Source organism: Zingiber officinale, chromosome 6A (assembly GCF_018446385.1).
Source record: "Zingiber officinale cultivar Zhangliang chromosome 6A, Zo_v1.1, whole genome shotgun sequence".
Taxonomy (NCBI): domain Eukaryota; kingdom Viridiplantae; phylum Streptophyta; class Magnoliopsida; order Zingiberales; family Zingiberaceae; genus Zingiber; species Zingiber officinale.
Window position 1 is genome coordinate 108,720,819 of NC_055997.1, and position 18,745 is coordinate 108,739,563.

At 36.9% G+C, this 18,745-nt stretch overlaps 2 protein-coding genes across 2 annotated transcripts; one reads left to right on the forward strand and one right to left on the reverse strand.

Annotated features, from left to right (window-relative positions):
- The first annotated feature begins 12,865 nt into the window (after positions 1-12,865).
- LOC121997357 lies at positions 12,866-13,777 on the forward strand. Its single transcript, XM_042551724.1, has 3 exons — positions 12,866-13,426; positions 13,504-13,571; positions 13,650-13,777. The coding sequence occupies exons 1-3, from the start codon at positions 13,177-13,179 to the stop codon at positions 13,752-13,754; spliced, it is 423 nt and encodes a 140-aa protein (XP_042407658.1). The 5' UTR covers positions 12,866-13,176; the 3' UTR covers positions 13,755-13,777.
- On the reverse strand, positions 13,673-17,946 carry LOC121997356. Its single transcript, XM_042551723.1, has 2 exons — positions 16,612-17,946; positions 13,673-13,805 (listed from the first exon to the last, which is right to left on the reverse strand). Exon 1 carries the CDS (start codon positions 17,896-17,898, stop codon positions 16,855-16,857), a length of 1,044 nt encoding a protein of 347 aa, XP_042407657.1. The 5' UTR covers positions 17,899-17,946; the 3' UTR covers positions 13,673-13,805; positions 16,612-16,854.
- Between the last annotated feature and the right edge of the window lie 799 nt (positions 17,947-18,745).

The following is an 18,745-nucleotide window of genomic DNA, read 5'->3' on the forward strand; positions in this document are numbered from 1 at the left end:
ACAAAGATGCACATGAGCTTTGGACCCAATTGATCAAACTTCACGAGGAGCCGATGGAGCTCGAGGATCAAGTAAAAATCGAATCCGAACTCGGGACAGATCCAATCGAAAAGCCTACTGAATTAGGGGTTGCGCTCAAGGTTAGTGATATTTACCAAAATACCCCTATTAATAGTAGTTTAAAAAATATGAGCATTGATCTGGTTATTTCTGAAAATATATGTGAAAATAATGTAGTTGACAATAATTACAAAAATACCCCTAGGATATTATCTGATAAAACAAATCCAATTAATTTAAAAAATTCAAACTTGAACCTAAACAAATCTGAAAACTCAAATGATAGAGATGACAGGGTCAATATTGATCTAGATAAAATTAATAAATTATTTAATAATCTAGACAATATTAATTTAGAAAATCCTATCCAAATCCAAGATATTTTAATTAATAAAAAATTAAATTTTAATGATAAGAATAATCTAATAAATTCCACTAATTATATCAACTTAAAAAATAAAGAAAATATAAGAATAAAATCAAACACTTTGATAAAATCAAAACTAAATTTAACAAAATTAAAATTAAATGTTAAAAATAACATATTAAATAAAGATAATCCGAAAAATTCAAAATTAACAATTAATAAAAGGTTAAAAGATAAACCTTTAAAGAAATATAATTTAAACAATTTAATTAATTCAAATTTAAAAATGAATAAAAACTTAAACTTTAAAAATAAGCTATTAAAGAAAGATAATTCAATTAACCTAATAAAAGTGAAATTGAAAGAAAATTTAAATATTAAATACATTCTCTTAAAGAAAGATAATTTGACTAATTTAATTAATTCAAAATTAAAAACTTGAATCTAAATTACAAATTAAACATTAAATTTTAACCAAAACTTAACTATAATAAACCCAGAACTAAAAACTAAATTAATGGCCAATAATTCAGGGAGAGACTCCAGAATAGCTAGCACCTCCAAAACTAACCTACCCGACAGGGTAACCCCAACCAACCTACCCGACAGGTTAATTAGGACTAGTTAAAGAGAGTTCAAGTTTAACTTGAAAAATGGTACTGGTGAAGTTTTGGATGATAGTACGTTAGGGAAGCTTAGTCTATGCATGTCTAGGAAGATATGGCTTCGACCTGGTGCATCTGGCTAAGTGGAACTAACCGAAGCTACCCTTAATGAATCATAACCAGTTAGACCAAAGTTTTGTACTAAGTCCAGTGGATAGGACTATTTGGAAAACCTCGAAGGCATGGTTACTTTAATGATGTCCGAGTGACTCACCATAGCCCAAAAGTTTATCCAGAGAACGCCTATTTGTTGAACCCAAAGCTAAACCTGAATCTAACACAAGTTAAAAACAAACCTTAAAGTTGAACTTAATTCATCTTACAAAATTATAGGATTCCCTGATTGACAACATAGATCGGGTGATATGACTATTAAATTAAATTAAATTAAATTAAATTAAAATTAATTTTTTTTAACTTAAAAATCTATATTAAAAATTAAACTTAATTTTTTTTAACTTAAAAATTTATTTTAAAAATTAAAATTAATTTTTTTTTAACTTAAAAATCTATTTTAAAAATTAAACTTAAATTTTTTTTAACTTAAAAATTTATTTTAAAAATTAAACTTAAATTTTTTTTAACTTAAAAAATTATTTTAAAAATTAAACTTAATTTTTCTTAACTTAAAAAATCTATTTTAAAAATTAAACTTAAATTTTTTTAACTTAAAAATTTATTTTAAACTTAATTTTTTTTAACTTAAAAATTTATTTTAAAAATTAAACTTAAATCTTTTTTAACTTAAAAATTTATTTTAACCTAAAAATTATTTTAACTTAAAAATTTATTATTTTAACTTAAAAATTTATTTTAATCTAAAAATTATTTTAACTTAAAAATTTATTTTAACCTAAAAATTATTTTAAATTAAAAATTTATTTTAACCTAAAAATTATTTTAACTTAATTATTAAAAAAAACTTTTAAAAATTATTTAAAAAAATTCTTAAAAAAAACCTTTTAAAAATTCATTTAAAAAAATTCTTTTAAAAATTCTTTTAAAAACTTTTAAAACTTATTCTAAAAATTCTTTTTAAAAATTATTTTAAAAAACCTTTTAAAAAGTCATTTTAAAAATTCTTGTAAAAATTATTTTCAAAAACTTTTAAAAATCATTTTAAAAATTGTTTTTAAAACTTTTAAAACTTATTTTAAAAATTCTTTTAAAAAAATTATTTTAAACTTTTAAAAATCATTTTAAAAATTCTTTTAAAAATTATTTTAAAAACTTTTAAAACTTATTTTAAAAATTCTTGAATAATTATTTTAAAAATTCTTTAAAAACTATTTTAAAAACTATTTTTAAAATTCTTTAAAAACTATTTTAAAAATTCTTTAAAAACTATTTTAAAAAATTCTTTAAAAACTATTTTAAAAAATTCTTTAAAAACTATTTTAAAAATTCTTTAAAAACTATTTTAAAATTATTTTTAAAAAAATCATTTAAAAAAATTATTTAAAAACTCTTTTAAAAAATTATTTTAAAAATCTTTTAAAAATTATTTTAAAAACTCATTTAAAAATTATTTTAAAAATTCATTTAAAAAATTATTTTAAAAATTCATTTTAAAAATTATTTAAAAACTCTTTTAAAAATTATTTTAACATAAAAATTATTTTAACTTAAAAATTATTTTAACTTAAAAATTATTTTAACTTAAAATTTTTTTTTTATGTTTAAAAATTGTTTAAAAATTATTTTAACATAAAAATTATTTTAACTTAAAATTATTTTAATTAACTTAAAAAATATTTTTAAAATTATTTTAACTTAAAAATTATTTCAAAAATTATTTTAAAAACTTTTAAAAATCATTTTAAAAAAACTATTTTAAAAATCGTTTTAAAACTATTTTAAAAATTGTGTATCATTTTAAAAAATTCTTCTTATTTTTTTACTATAATAAAATTCTATTAACTTAAAAAAATAGTAATAATAATAAATTATTTCTATAGATTATTTTCACTTTAAAAATTATTATTTTAACTTTAAACTCATTTTTAATCTTAAACATCATTTTAACCTTAAAATTATTTTTTAATTTAACTTAACTGAAAATTAAATCTTAAATTAAAACTTAATATTGAAATTACAATTAAAATTAAAAATTTTAACTTAAACTTAAAATTAAACTTAAACTTAAATTAACCACTAATATTAATTTAAATCTAAATTCAAAACTGAATCAAACGTATGTTAATTGACATAAAACATATTGTAAAAATCATTTTAAATTCCTTTTAAATGCTGTTTTAGAAATCCCTTTAAAAAAAATAAATAAATAAATAAAAATAATAATAGTAATTATAACTAACACTTTCATTGATCAACTCAATCAAGTAATATGAAATTTAAATTATTTCACTAAGTATTAAATTATTAAATCAAGTAAAAACTAATCAATAAATTATTGATAATGCTTAACTATTATTGAATTAATAAAATCTTATCTTATTTAACTTTAAACTAAAGTTAAGCGCTTGAATCTAAAATTAATTAATAATTGATTAATCAAATTCAAATAAACAATTATACCAAGGATAAAGAGATAATAATATAAGTGTTACTAAATTAGACAAATGTGTTAGGGTTTTGAAATTTAACACAACCAAACCTTAGTATTAACTTAAGGGGGAGATATTAAATTAAGGGAAGTAACCAATTTAGGGGGAGGTTCAATTTTTTTCTTTTTAAATCCCCTAGAAAAATTAATAAATTAAAGGAGAGTAATAAATTAAAGGAGTATCAAATTCAGGGGGAGATTTTTTTTAATCTCCTTAAGTGTTATTTTTTTCTCTTTAAAATCTCTTTAGAAAATTCTACCCCAATTACTTTAAAAATCTTATATTAAAAATTCTTAGCAAATATTTTCAAAAGCTTTATTTTAGATATCAGGTTTAGGGGGAGGATTAAATCAACACTTAGCACCTAAATTATTCTCTCCACCTTAAACATAAAGTTTTTACAAACTTAGTCAGTATTGAAAAGTAGATTTTTTTTCTTCAAACTTAGTTTTGAAATCCTTAATCTTAAAAACTTATCCTTATAAACCTATTCTTGAAAACTAGTTTCTATAAAACTAAATTCTTCAATTTGATTTTATAAACTGAGGTTTTGAAAATTGAATCCTTTGCAAACTCAGTCTTGAAAAGTAAATTTATTCAAACTCAGTCTTGAAACTTTGATTTTGAAAACTCATGGTTGAAAAGTGTTTCAAAGTTGAAACGCATTTTGAAAATCTAAACCTTGAAATTTTGATTTTAAAAACACATGTTTGAAAAGTGTTTTTAAAGTTAAAACTTACTTTGAAAATTTGATCTTAAAATTCTCTTGCTTAAGTTTTGCAAAGTCAATTTATTTTGCAAAAATTATCTTTCAAAATTACTCAAAATGTACTAAATACTAAGTTATGTTACTAAATTAGCTATTTTCAAAACTTAGTTATTTTACAAAAGTTAAGAAACGAAAGCTAAATTACTCCCCCAAGTTAACCTAAATTTCCTACAGTTTTTTTATGCATTCTGTATTGTTGAATGGTTAATTTGTCTTCCTTATTTGATGAATGCCAAAGAGGGAGGGATATGTGGTTAAGTTAGAAAAATGAAATAAAATTAAAAACTAACTTAAACCTCGTACTAGAACAAAATGTTTAAACTCTTTTTCACATATTTTTTACTAACTTAACCAGGTTGTCATTCCATCAAAAAGGGGGAGATTGTTGATGCGGTTAGCACTAATGGTCTAACTCAGGTTTTGATGAATGACAAATCAGGTTAAGTTAGGTTTGTTGTTGTCTAACACTTTGATCGAGTGTGCAGGAGAAGTCCAGATAGGTCGACGGGCTGACCGGATGTCTGGCACGAAGCCCAGCTAGGTCGATGGGCTGACCGGATAGCTGGCACGAAGTCCAAGCGAGTCGACGGGCTGACCGGACGCTTAGGCACGAAGTCCAGCTAGGTCGACGGGCTAACCGGATAGCTGGCACGAAGTCCAGACGGGTCGACGGGCTGACCGGACGTCGGGCAGGTAAGTGAGGTAAGTCACTGGAGGGGAGTGACTGCGAGGACGCGTTCCCGGGAAGGGAACATTAGGCGTTAGATCCATTTCGGATATCTAAGTCGAGATCGTGACTAGATTCCGGTCTCGGAAAGACGGAATCTAAGTCATACTCTGTTTTGCTAATTAATACTCAATTTGCTTATCTATAAAACTATGCTAACAATCTGTGTTGCAGGGTATATTTGCCTCGGACTAACCTTTTCTTGCAGGAGAAGGACTTTCTGGAGAAGAGGAGTCCGGGCGCCCGGAGGCAAATTTTATCCAAGCCTAGTCGTCGTCACGTGGAGTTCGCTGATTAGACTTGCCACGTCGCACCAGGACGCCCGGAAGGGATCCAGGCGCCCGGAGTAGCATATAAAAGAAGCCCCAGAGGTGGAGCTTCAACATGAACTCAGAACTCTTAGACTGCTTGCTCTGCTACTCTGCGCTCCAACGACGCTAACGAAGCTCCGACAACACGCTCTTTTCCTTGTAGTTTTCCTTCTGTCGGTATAGCTTTGTTTTACTGTTTATTAGCATTTCTTGTACTGCCTTTGTAATTATCATTTCGAGCTGCTAGTAAATTGCCCAACGAAAGTACTCACGGAGTACGGGCCTTCGAGTAGGAGTCGTCACAGGCTCCGAACGAAGTAAAATTATTGTGTCTGTTCTTTTAAATTCCGCTGCGCTTAACTCTTTTTCAACGTTGTTTTTCGAATCGATATTCACCCCCCCCCCTCTATCGACGTTTCACGATCCAACAATATGCTCGGTCCGGCCATCGATTCAGTGCTTCGATTGATGGTTAGTCCTCCTGAAGCGTCCTTACTCTGATACCACTTGTTAGGACCCTTAGCGACCGGCTAGAGGGGGGTGAATAGCCCTTGCACAAATCAAACAAAACAACGTTTCTCGGACAAATAACTTGATTAAAAGAATACTTGCATATAAAATTAATTAAGAAACTAAAAGACAGAGACTCAACGGATTTACTTGCTTACAACTGGGGAGGTTGTTAATCCAAGACAAAAAAGTGCACTAACAGTTCTCCTTAAGGTGGAGAAACCTCTTTACAGCAGTGAACGCTCAGAAACAAAAAGATAAACAGAAAATGAAGTGCATACAAGTGTTGTATTGATCTTTCTTGTTATTGAAAAGCTTTGGGAGCAATGCTGCTTATATAGCCTTGTTCGGGGCATCTGGAAGAGTTTCAGGCGCCTGGAGGGGGATAAAATTTTATCCCCTTTACAATGGATTGCGGTTAAATGTGATCCGGATAAACTTCGATTCTCGGCACTTGGACTTGGAAACACAACCACATTGACTTTTTCAGTTCGGGTCTTCCGCTCTGATTTCACTCACCTTGGTACGGGTCTTCCGCTCCGATTCCTCTTGCTTAAATGATCTCAGCCATCTGGAATAGGGCTTACCCGAACCCAACTTCTGGCTTTCTCGGGCAAGCTTCCGCTCCTGGCTTCTCGTCCCTCGGAAATGTCGGGCACCTCTTTCTCGTCTACCTGCGTACTCTTCCGCAGCTCCTCGTCCCTCAAATGCACCGAGCTCATCGACTCTCTTCTGTGTCGTCCTTCTCGCTAGTTGCATCTTTTGCTCGACGTCCTGTGCTCCTAAGTTCTTGTACACTTAGACACAAGGTTAAACACAACAGGACCTGACCTAACTTGTTTGATCACATCAAAATAACCTTGGGGTACCAACAATAAACTCCTGTCCTTCATCACCAAAAAGTCGTGCAGTGACTATAAAACCTTAAGCCTAAAAGACAACAGTCGAGTGACGGCTATAAACCAGGGTAAAGCAAGTATTATCAATCAAGCGGCGATTATAAACTCGAGGCCAGCAAAAAAATAGCAGCCGAACGATGGCTATAAACTCGAGAGTTTACATCAAACAAAGTCGAGCAATGGTTATAAATTCCAGGCTAACAATTAAACAACAGTCGAGCGGCGACTATAAACCCCAATTCATTAGTTGAGCGGTGACTATAAACCTCGGTTCATCAATAGAGCAGCGACTATAGACCCAAGTTCATCAGTCGAGCGACGACTATAAATTCTGATTTATCAGTTGAACGACGACTATAAACCCTTGTGAAATGAAAATAATTGAAAAGTCAAGCGGCGACTATAAATCCAGGAGTCGACAATAACCACAATCGAGCGGCGACTATAAACCCAGGAATCGACATAACAACAGTCGAGCGATGGCTATAAACTCGAGAGTCGACGACAACAATATCCGAGTAGCGGCTATAAATCCAAGAGTCTACGCCAGATAAAGTCGAGCGACGACTATAAACTCAAAAAGAATGTTATTGGAGAATCGAGCAGTGACTACAGTCGAGTGGCAGATATAAAACTTAGAGGGTGTTATCGAGATCTTCGATTAAAAAAGCAAATAGGTCGTCCGACCTATGCTGAAATGATCAACCGAATGTCTTATCAAATAATTACATGGATGAACGAAAGCGCAGGATTCGCACTTGGAAGATTTTTGTAAGTATTACAAGACTGTAAGCGGAGAAACCGAGTAGCCTTATGGGGTTGAACAGGAATGCACAGAAGGACACTTGGAATATTTAACAATGCCCTATAACAAGAGGGGGAAACTACCGAACGGGCGCACATTCACTTATACTTAGAAATTTTTACAAGATAACAAAGGGGGGAGTACGAGAAGCAACTTAAAATCTAAAGAGACGACTAGTCGAGGTAGTTGAGCACATCGTTCGACAACGACTCAGTAAACTTCTCCCTTTTTATAATCTTACTGGTCAGTACTGAAGAGAGATAACCATTATCCTTCAGCTGTTGGAGGGTTCCATCAATGCCAAAGTTAAAGAGACGAAGAGCCCGATCCGTGAGCCTATCATTGAAGGGGTCATAATGGAGATAGTTGCGCTTGAAAATTTCAAACCAGCCAGGCTCCTCCTCTTGGTATGTCTTGAAGACCGCTCGGGATGCTTCCAATTCAAACTTCAGCGAAGCTAGCTTGACCATTTTGGTGTCGAGTTGGAGCTTCGTAGTCGCTTGCTAGGCAAAGCGGCTATCCCGTTCAGTCACCAAAGTGGCCTCCGCCTCCTTGAGATTTGGGGCTAAAACTCAAGCCTCCTTATTTTTGATGTCTAAGTCCTCGATGAGTCGAAGCTTCTTCGCATTTGCGGAGTTGATCTTAAATTCAAAAGTATTGGCCTGCTTGGTGAGCCAGTCGAAGTGTAAGGCCTGCTCAGTATTCTTGTTCCTCTCTACATTGAGCGCCTGCTCTAAGCTCATTATTGCTCAGAGCACCTTTCCAGGTCAACCTTCAACTAAGCCACCTCCGCAGTTAACTGCTCAAGGTGAGTCCAGGGGGTTTCTGATGGGTCGCTCGAAGCGCGCAACTGTTGCACTTCGTGCTCTAAGAAGGTCAACCTCTAGTACATGACCAGGCTTTCAACTCGGAACTACAATAAAAATAGGTTAATAAGTGCCGGTCAGGAAATACAAAAGTAGAGATAAAGATGATATATAACTCGGTGGACTTCTGAGTATGTCCGTCCACGAGTGCTCCAGGAGAAATGGTCGCTGCACGGGCTCGGACATCACCCCAGACATGTGCTAGCAGTCCTTAAATTCTGATTTGGTGTTTGGGGGGAGCATGGCTCGACATCGTCAGGATGATGCCACTCGTCCGTTAGTAGGTGAATGATGGTCGTTATGTGTATTCGGTCACTCAGACCTGATGGCTTGGAGGTGGCCTATCCTGTGGACCAGGGCATAGGGGAAAGGCGGATAGTAGACACCTAGTGGCTGCTAGGGATGACGGAGGTGGAATGAACGTGACGGGTTGTGCACATATGGTCCTCGATGGCATCACGGATAGTGAGGGTGTCCGGTCGGATGAAAGAGGAGTAGTAACAATGACCATCTCCCGCTCGGGAAAGGCGAGAGATGGGGTCTCACCCCGCTCGGAAGGCAAACGTGAGGCGATGGGAGCTAAGGTTTGTAGTGCAAAGGTAGCCGAATGGGACGAAGCTTCCCCTCGGTGCCTCTTGCATCATTGGATCAATGGCTCGCCCCAAGTGGCCAACTCTGAGGGCGTCACAATCGGTGCCATTGATAGCCGCTGGGGATGGAGTTCGACTGTGGCAGCCACGACATCGCTAGCCATCGTCTGGCTTCCTCCTGCCACGCTAGCCGCCATGTAGCTTCCTCCTGCTTCGCCGATTGAATCTTCAAACTGGTCGACCGGTAGTAAGCCATGACCTTCCAGCTCGACAATGCCTTGGGCATTAATTGTTGCGTCTATGAGCTTGTTTTTGCCACTCAGTCATGCCCTTAACATGATTTGAGTTGCAAGAAAGGAGGAGAAATCAGTTAGATTTAAAGATAAGGAGAAGAAAGACCATACCCAGAGTGAGGGGCAGCTGTGTTCAGATCAGGCTTAATCCGAACACATATAAGACACTATCTAATAGCAGCCGGTGTATGTGGTATTTCTGGACGGCTAGACTGGAGGCTACTTGGAGGTAGTCTGATCGACCTCGATATCTTCCGAGCGATGGAGTTTTCATCACTTCCATCTGCCAACCAGTTGGAAAGTCAGACCGAGCGAAAAAATGAACAAAAAAAATAATGTTCCTTCTAGTGCTTATTGGAGGACAACATTTTATCAAAGAAGATAGCACTCACTCAGGCTTGGAACAGAAAGGTCTCTGGCTTGGATAACTTAGGATAATAAAAGTAGTGGAGCACCCGATGTACTAAAGGGATGTTGTGCAGATGGAATAGCATGACCATCCCGCACAGCAACTTAAAGGAGTTAGGCACTAGTTGATGTAGGGAAATGTGGAAATATCTACACATGGCGGAGAAGAAAGGATGAACAGGAAAGCGGAGGCTGATACAAAACTGATCCTTAAAGAAGGGCAAAAGGTCGTCGGGAGGCAAATGGAGCCAATCATAAGTAGAGGGGATGTCGATTTGATAATCAGGAGGGGAATGATAGGTAAGTTTCATCTGATCGATTCCATCGCCGTTGAACTTAGACTCAGTTAAAGTATACCACAACCTGGAGATGAACTCGGGAGGCTGAGGAGACGCGGCCATAGAAAACAGAGAGGGGAGAAGATCAAGGATGTGACAAGAGAAGGAAATAAAAAGTTTACTGAGAAATATCGCCAGTGATGACAAGGAAGAAGAGGATCGACAGAATGCATACGCAAAGGAGAATGACGATGAAGTAGGAAAAGGACGACGAGTAAGGACTTATAAACCCAATGGACAGTCAGTCTGAGCCGTCTGATCAAAGGTTAATGAAAATGAAGCAAAGTTCTGGCTGTGGAATTAGAAACGACACTTGTCATATCAATCGTGGATATCCACCTGTCACATCAAATGTGCGATGATAGAGATCGAGACATGTGGTGGCAGGCGACAGGGGAGCATTAATGAGGCTTAATTAAAATGCATGAGCGACTTGCTCAACAATAATGACCAGAGATTTGTATAGTTTTTTCAGAAATTGAGAGAATGTTAGCAACCAATAAAAGGTAAGGCCCTTGTCCGAGGAAGCGACGAGAAGTGAAAAAATTATTAAGTGTCATCGCCAACCATCTCGACCAGCAAAAATCTCTGACTAAAAAATAGCCAAACGACAACTCTAAACCCAGGTCAGTAATTGTTAGTCGAGCGGCAGCTCTAAACTCATGATAGGAAGCAACTACAACATGCATAATAGCTAAGCGACGGCTCTAAATCTGAGTAAGTCGAACGGCGACTGTAAATTCTTGGTCGGTGGAACGCAAAACCGAGCGACAGCTCTAAATCTAGGGCTGCAAGTGGTAACTGAGCGGCGACTCTAAAGCCTAGAATATCTGATCGGCCATGAAGGTCACCGGAGACACTGCTTGTCCAGCTAGTCGGATTTACAGCCTCTTTCGACTAAACTTGAGAGGAAGACTTGTGATACGACGATAAAGGGGCCCACCAAGTGTTGGTCAAGGGCGGAAACAACAACCAACGTGGAGGTCAAAGTCAGTGCAATCAACGTAGAGAACCAACGGGTTGACCAAAAGTGGGTTGAGCAAAAGTCGATGTCAACTACCGATCAGGCCTGAAGGGCCCGACTAGCCAAGAGCCTCATCGAAGTAGATCGCTCGTCCGATTGATGTCACTGAAGAAAGAACATCAGATGCTCATTATTGACCAAAGGAATGCTAAGGTGATCGAAACGCCTGTCCAGTTGGGCAAGAAATAATCTACTAAACCAAGGTACTACGAAGAGGAGCAGCTGAGATCGATCGGGCGGGGAATCCCGGCCGAACAGCTACCTCGCTCGGCCAAATAGTGGGACCCTTCCCATATCTCGTAATATCCCTTTGTGAGGTAATGTCGTTGACAACAGGGCATGGTCAATATGCAAATCGTACTATGGAAGCTTTTATTGTCATGTCAAGGATTTACATACTCTATTAAGGTATGGTGTCAGAGATACTTTCCTTATATATCTTTTCATAGGATGATTGGGAAAATATGCATGTGCCTTGAGGAGCATGTCTATGCCTTGAGGAGCGTGCACGTTGCCTACTGAAGCATTATATAAAGGAGGGGTCCATGCACCGGAGGAGGTATGTGATATACGTTATTTATGCTGTTGCTCTCACTACTACTACATTGCTCCGCCATCGTTCTACTATTCGAGTGACTGACTTGAGCGATGGAGGGCCAACGCCGGGGACCCCTTCCCTGGCCCGGGATTGACGTTCTTTGTGTTACAGATCAAAGCGGAGTCTTCACGTAATCAATCAAGGAGTCACATTCCCAACTAGCCTTCTTCATCGTGTTCAGACAGGATCAACTTCCATGATTTATCCTCTTCCAAAGAATATGAGATCATCTTAGAGGGGTTGCTAAAGTGACAATTTCACCTTTTACTCCAATTAATTCCAATCTTATGAATTTCCCTAAATGGATAGTTAACTTAAAAACACGACCATCCGTTATGAACACTCTTCGATTTCTCTATGAGATTGAACCGGTCATCTCAATAATCAATCGACGTAAGTTGGATATTTAGTGCAGCAATGGTGCAACAGTTGAACACTTTATTAGTTTCCCAAGCATCTAAAAATCGAGTCCTACCTCCGACAAATTTACCTTAATAGGTCATTGATCTAAGAATAATGGTTTGATGTGTCATCTGTTATAAATGCTGTCCGATTTATCCTAATGACTAATGAAAAATTTTTATAGGACCGGATTATCCAAAATTAATCAATATAAGCTAAATATCTGGTGCCAATTAAAAAAAAAAAAATCCTACTCATGCATGAGATCGGAATCATACCTGACGATGACCCTTAAGTTTCAGATGAAGCAACAGCAATGATGAAACACGAGAAACGACTGAAAATTCCCTCTTTTGCTGCTGTTTTCACACCAAGAGACATCACCAATACGATGAAGCAGGAACGAGAATAAGAACAAGAAGCAATCTCACCTTTAGGCAACATTGAGCCAAGATCGCAGAGAGTTAGGGAGAGGAATAAAGAAAAGGAGCTAAAGAAGCAACCAGTTGTTTCAGCATCACCAGTTGGTTCAGTGTCTTATCCAATCTCTGGGAGTGTGGTGTGGCCCCTCCAATCCATAAACGACCATGACAAGAAGAATCTCAAGAAACTGGTTCTGTATACTTTTGCAGTAGATTATGATGACGAACACTTCACAAATGGTAAAATTTATTGATTCGATAAGAGTTAAAACAGAATTAAAATATTCTGGAAAAAATTAGTGTTGGTTTGTCCTCTTTAAATTAGAACTCTAGGTCTGATTCAGATAGTGCCTAAAGATGCTGATACACGACCCGCTGCATCCTTAGACAGTTCAACAAAACCTGCACCATCTGGACATCTTACAACTTGGAAGGTAGCCCTTCCACCAAAGAAGCATGCTCCCTCTTTCTCTGCTATAAGAACACACAAGAACGCAAGGCAGGTTCTGCTAATCCCATCAGAGACAGAAGATCTCAATCCAATCCAAGGAAAGAATGGGGAACTGCCAGGCGATACTGGATGCAGTGGTGATCCAGCACGCGGACGGGAGGGTGGAGCGACTCTACTGGCCAGTGAACGCTACGGATGTCATGAAAGCCAACCCAGGCCACCACGTCGCTCTTGTCACCCTGTCCTACTCAGAGAAGGATGGCGCCACCGCCATGAAGGCCACCCGTGTGAGACTGCTCAAGTCCAAGGAGGTTCTCCTTCTCGGTCATGTCTACCGCCTCATCACTTTCCAAGGTTTTAAAAACTCCATTTTTAGATCATCTGTTTGGCTTTTGGATCAATGTAAGCTTATGGTCAAGGATTTGCATCAGAAGTCGCAGTGGCTCTGAGGGTGAAGAAGAATGAGGACGTGAAGAAGAAGCAGGGGAATCCACAGCAGGTAGATGAATCAAACATTTCTAATCTTTATCTCACAGATAGCTCAAGTAACATGCGTTAGTGGTGATGCATGATGCAGGTGATGAAGCAAGAGAGGGGTCGGCAAAAGAACAGTGTAGAGATGGTGAGCAGAGGTCGGCCATGGCAGCCGTCGTTGCAGAGCATCTCCGAGTTGGGTGGGTAACTCTGCCACTTGAAGTTCCTATGAGTGTGAAGTCTTTAGCTTGTAACGTTCCTGAAAATTAATTTAAGATATTAGCAAAAGGGTATGAAAAATTTGTACTTTTCCTTGCACAACACTATCTATTTGTTTTAAACCCCAATCCAATGAAAAGGTTGTGTAAAATAAATTATTTCAAAGCCTGAATTGAGGAAAGAACCATTACTATTCAGTTCATATAGTCATTAAAAGTTTACACTAGCTGTTCTCAGAATTCTACTAGAGAAAGATCATTAGACAAGTGCAAACTCTCATATTAGCTAACTAAACAGTAATTGCAAGGGGCCCTTGAGTATTTTATACAACTGCAAAAACCAGTTATGCAATGGGCAGTGGGTGCACAATCCCCAGAGGACTTTTCAGCGCTAGTTCTGTTAGGTCTTATCTGCTTATGAAAAATGTAAAAATCTAGAAATATGCATGCCAGGCAACCTACATAGGTTGTTGATGGAATGCTAAAAAGCTCCAATGAGAGTGACATATCTGATCACTTCATTATGAGGCGTTGGCTCATCCTTTGACATACACAAGGTATAAATCAAATGAACAATAGGTGCAAAACTCACTCATAAAAAGCAAGAAAAGGCTCTGATGATAATAACATTCGACCATTTCCTCATGAGTTGTTGGCTCATCTTCCACAAACACAAAATCAAAACAAAAATTAAATGAATAATAGGGTAGGAACTTGCTCTATGAAGAGAAAGGGGCTCATATTTGATTCTTTGCAGCTTCATTCTATGAAACTTACGGCACGAAGTTAGCAGTTAATACTTGATGAACTCAGAAACATGGAATTATTAATTGATTGTTGATTCAGATTATCCTTTGTAATAAAACAAAAAAAAAATCATGGTAACCATCGCAATGAATGACCAGGCAACATATTTTAATATTTTAAGATAAAAGAATTGGGTCTATATCTCAGTGGCAGAACATTTAACTGCAGATCAAGAGGTCATTCGTTGAAACCTGACTGGGCTCTATCTAATTAATTTGTTTTACCAAATGCTCTGCTGTGTAACATATGTGGTGTAGGTCACTTCATTTCACTTATGCATTTCTGGGTGGACTACTTTGTTCTCATATCATTTTTTACAAAAAAATATATATGAAGATCAGAGAACCGTGACAGCATGTTACATGTAGTTATCAAATACAGAAAATAAAATAAAACTATATTTTAACAGTTGGGAAATATTCAAATTTTTAAACACGAGTAAATTTACTAAGATTCAAAATGAAATATCAAAGAAAATCTTAATATTTGTGGTACAATAGACTTCCTGAAATTAAACCATATAAAATACTAATTCGTCCACATAACATATATCTGTGTTATATTATTCTGGTAATAAAAAAAAAAATTGATATTTTATAACTCATCTGAACAATAAAAAATTCAATAATCCTATTTAGAAATTTTAGAAGAATATGTAAATATATTTTTTTGGAACAGCAGTAAAGAGACAAAAAAAAAGTAGTAATGAGTGCATAAGAATCTAAAAAAGAGAACTTAAGTTTCCTTTATGATTACTTTCTATAGATAAAAAAAATTGCTAAGATTGTAGGAGGGTAAGAATAGGACATGGATCTTTGTTCTTTAAAAAACTCCAAATGTTCAAGAAGAGAATTACAGGATCAAATTCTTTACAATGACGTTTTAAGTAAGAGCCAACATGAAGTAATAACTTGTATATTTAATTTGTTAAAAACACTCCAAATAATTTTACCTGGACTGCATCTGATATTGAATTACACATAATGTTGTATAATCTATTATTAATTATACAGCTAAAGGTCTTAGTTAGCACAAATATAAGAGGGCAATTCTCGCACATATCTTTTAAGTAAATATAGATTGGTAAGTCGACAAGTCATATCTTAGTATTTCTCTTTTCAAATTGGGCTTCTCAAGGAATTAATTATTAGCCTGGTCTCTGATATTAAGTAATAGATTTCATACTGCATTAGGATTTGAAAGTATAGGTGCTAGAGGAAGGATGTACTGTTTGATTCTTGACTTTGTAATTTGTATTCAAAGATAATAATCATGATAATCAGCACATTCCTCCAAAGAAGCTTGAACATTTCAGATATTATGACCTAGCTGACTTTCTTGTTGATGAGAAATGTTTAGCAAATTTTTACACACTTGGTATAATTGCTATCCAAAGTTTCAATACTTCATGTTCTTCTAATGAAGTCTATCTAAATGTTTTTCTCTCCCTACTGAGCATCCTACTTGGACCAGTACTCTTCAAATTCAACACCAATAAGCATTGATAAAAGCAAATGTGAAAACAGCTAATTTAGCATACACTAAGCCTGGCAACAGAACCTAGATAGATTATATAAATTAGGAAATGCATTTTATGACAGAAGAATCAATGGTAGATGCTTGTTGCAAATGCATGCATATGTGCAAGATAGATAGCTAAACTTATGCCTAGCCAAATAACATAGCATGTTATCTTATGTTCGACGAAAATTGGCCATGTACATGATGGTGAGCAACTCAATGTAAGGACTTTTGGATTAATGATGCAAAGGAAATAAATAGAACAATGCTTTAGAGTCCAAAAAGTGCCTCATAGACTAAATGAGGACTGAGGAAAATTACTAGATACTAGAAATCCAGCATTTCCCCCTTTCTCCTTTAGCTTAGTTATTCATTTGTTATTTGATCTTAGATTGTCCTTAAAATAACTGAAGAGATAAAGGGGATGAAGCCAATAGCTAGAAGATTCAACAATGAAAAACCTAAATAAACAACATTGAAACTTATTCCTAGCAGATCAAAAGAAATCAAGGAACAAACCTGAAACAAAATCAAGATTCTTATTTGCAGAAATTTGTGGACATAAGGCACCATCTCTGATCGTTGCAGATATATGTGCCTTCATCGTGGATAGTATTCAGAGACAAAGTTTCATAATTTGGGACCAATTATAAACAAGAAAACTGGAGATCATTCCACATTTGGACGGTAACAGATAATTGTATAGTCTATGGCAGAACAGCAATTCTCGGATTAACTCTTCTCAATTTCCCAAGATGATCACTAACGTCGATCACTGGAATCTGAGTCCAATTTCCACCAAGGCTTCTTTTGTCCCTTGCCCATGGCAGCCAAGCAATCCTCTTCCTCATCTCCAGCATCACTATCATCGTCAAGAAGATTGCTTTCCTCGTCCTCCTCCACCACTTCTTCCTCTGGTTCATATCGCCACTCCAATTTCTTCAGCAAATCCTTATCTACCCATTTACCCACCGTAGTTGGCGCCGCCTTTTTTGCCTTGCCCGATACCACGTCCTTCCACAACAATGAAGCGTCGGCGCACCTCCTCAACACTCCGTCGGCCTCGTGGCCTACCACCACAGTCTTCAAGCCCCTCGTCCTGGCCTCCCTTATCACCCCAAGAAATCCCGCGTCATCCGAAACCAGCATTAAGCACCCAACCTTGCCCCGATCCATCGTCTCCATCATATGATCCTTCAGCGCGCGATCGGCGGTTACTGGAATATCCTCCACTGTCCGGACCACCACCCCTGCCCTGCGTAGTTCATCGGCGAGGCAGTATCCGGCTTCTGGGTTCAACAGCTCCCTCGCGGCCTTCTCATACTTCTGCATTTTCAACGAGAGCGCGCCCACTAGCCGGACTCTGCGTCCTCCCTTGGCAGATTCAATTCGTCGAAGGCGCTTCTCCTGCTCGCTCTTGTGGATCTGGTGGAAGTGGTTGATGAGGTTGGCGTGGACGTAGAAGCGGCGACCGCATACGCGGCAGAGGTAACGGACGGGGGAGGGGGAAGCGGCCTCACGCCGATCACCAGCCCGACGTGGTGCACGGGCAGAGCGCACGGGGGCGGGAACGTGGCGGAAGGCGTGGTGGTTAGCGTAGGCGACAGAGAAGCGGAAGGGGCCGAAGGAGGCGGCAGCGAGATGGAGGCGGACGGCTGCATCGTAGGGAGGTATGGATTTGGGAGGCTTGTTGTCCAGGTCCCAAAATACGGCGACCGCTCGAGAGGCGGCAGCGGTAGCGAAGGCTTGCTGGCGGCGAAGGAAGGGGAGGCGGAGGGGGAGGAGGCGATAGGGAAAGGAGGCCATATTTTGCGCTCAACGCTCCCACTAGACTCAAGGAATTAAAACCCGGACCGCTTCATTTAGTTGGTTGAGTTGAACCAATAATAAACCTTTCTCAATTAATGGACAGATTTAGCTAATAATAATAATAAAAAGAATTAATTACCGGGGATTAATTTTTAAAAAATAAATTTTATTTTTAAGGTAAAAATCAAATTTTGCTTTTATTTTTTAAATAAAAAGATACCAATTTTTTTTTTGTAAAATAATAGACTATTTTATTTTTCATCCAAGAATATTTTTTTAATATCGCTGTAACAATTTTAGGGTTTAGGATATATATCAATTACAATGCTAAAAATTATTATAGCAATTTTGGCTATAGATAAAAACTACTATAATATTAAAATGATTTTAATTAAATTAAAACCATTTTTATTTAAAATAATAATAATTTAATATTGATCCTGTCCGAACCAGGAGTCAACGGACGTTGGGGATGTGGCGCTCCCTGCTGGATCCTCGAATGCTCCGGCGAACCTGCAACAAAACCGAGCCGGAGGGGGTTCTCCGGCGACGGCCCTCTGACGCTCAAGTCAGGCGAAGGAATAAGAAAGTATGTGGCTCTGAATATGCGAGACTTGTGTACCTCCGGTTGAAGAAGTGGAGGCCTTATATAGACCTCTCGAAGGAGCCTGGGCACACCAATCGAAACAATCACCTGCTTTCGACCATGCCTAGGTGTGGGCCTGTCAGAAGGGCATCCATAAGACCATACTGCTACTGTATCAACCTTTCCATGACGTGATGGTGGGGCCTTTAATAGTGTCATCTTGCGTACAGTCTAATCATCATGCCTTTGCTGACATAC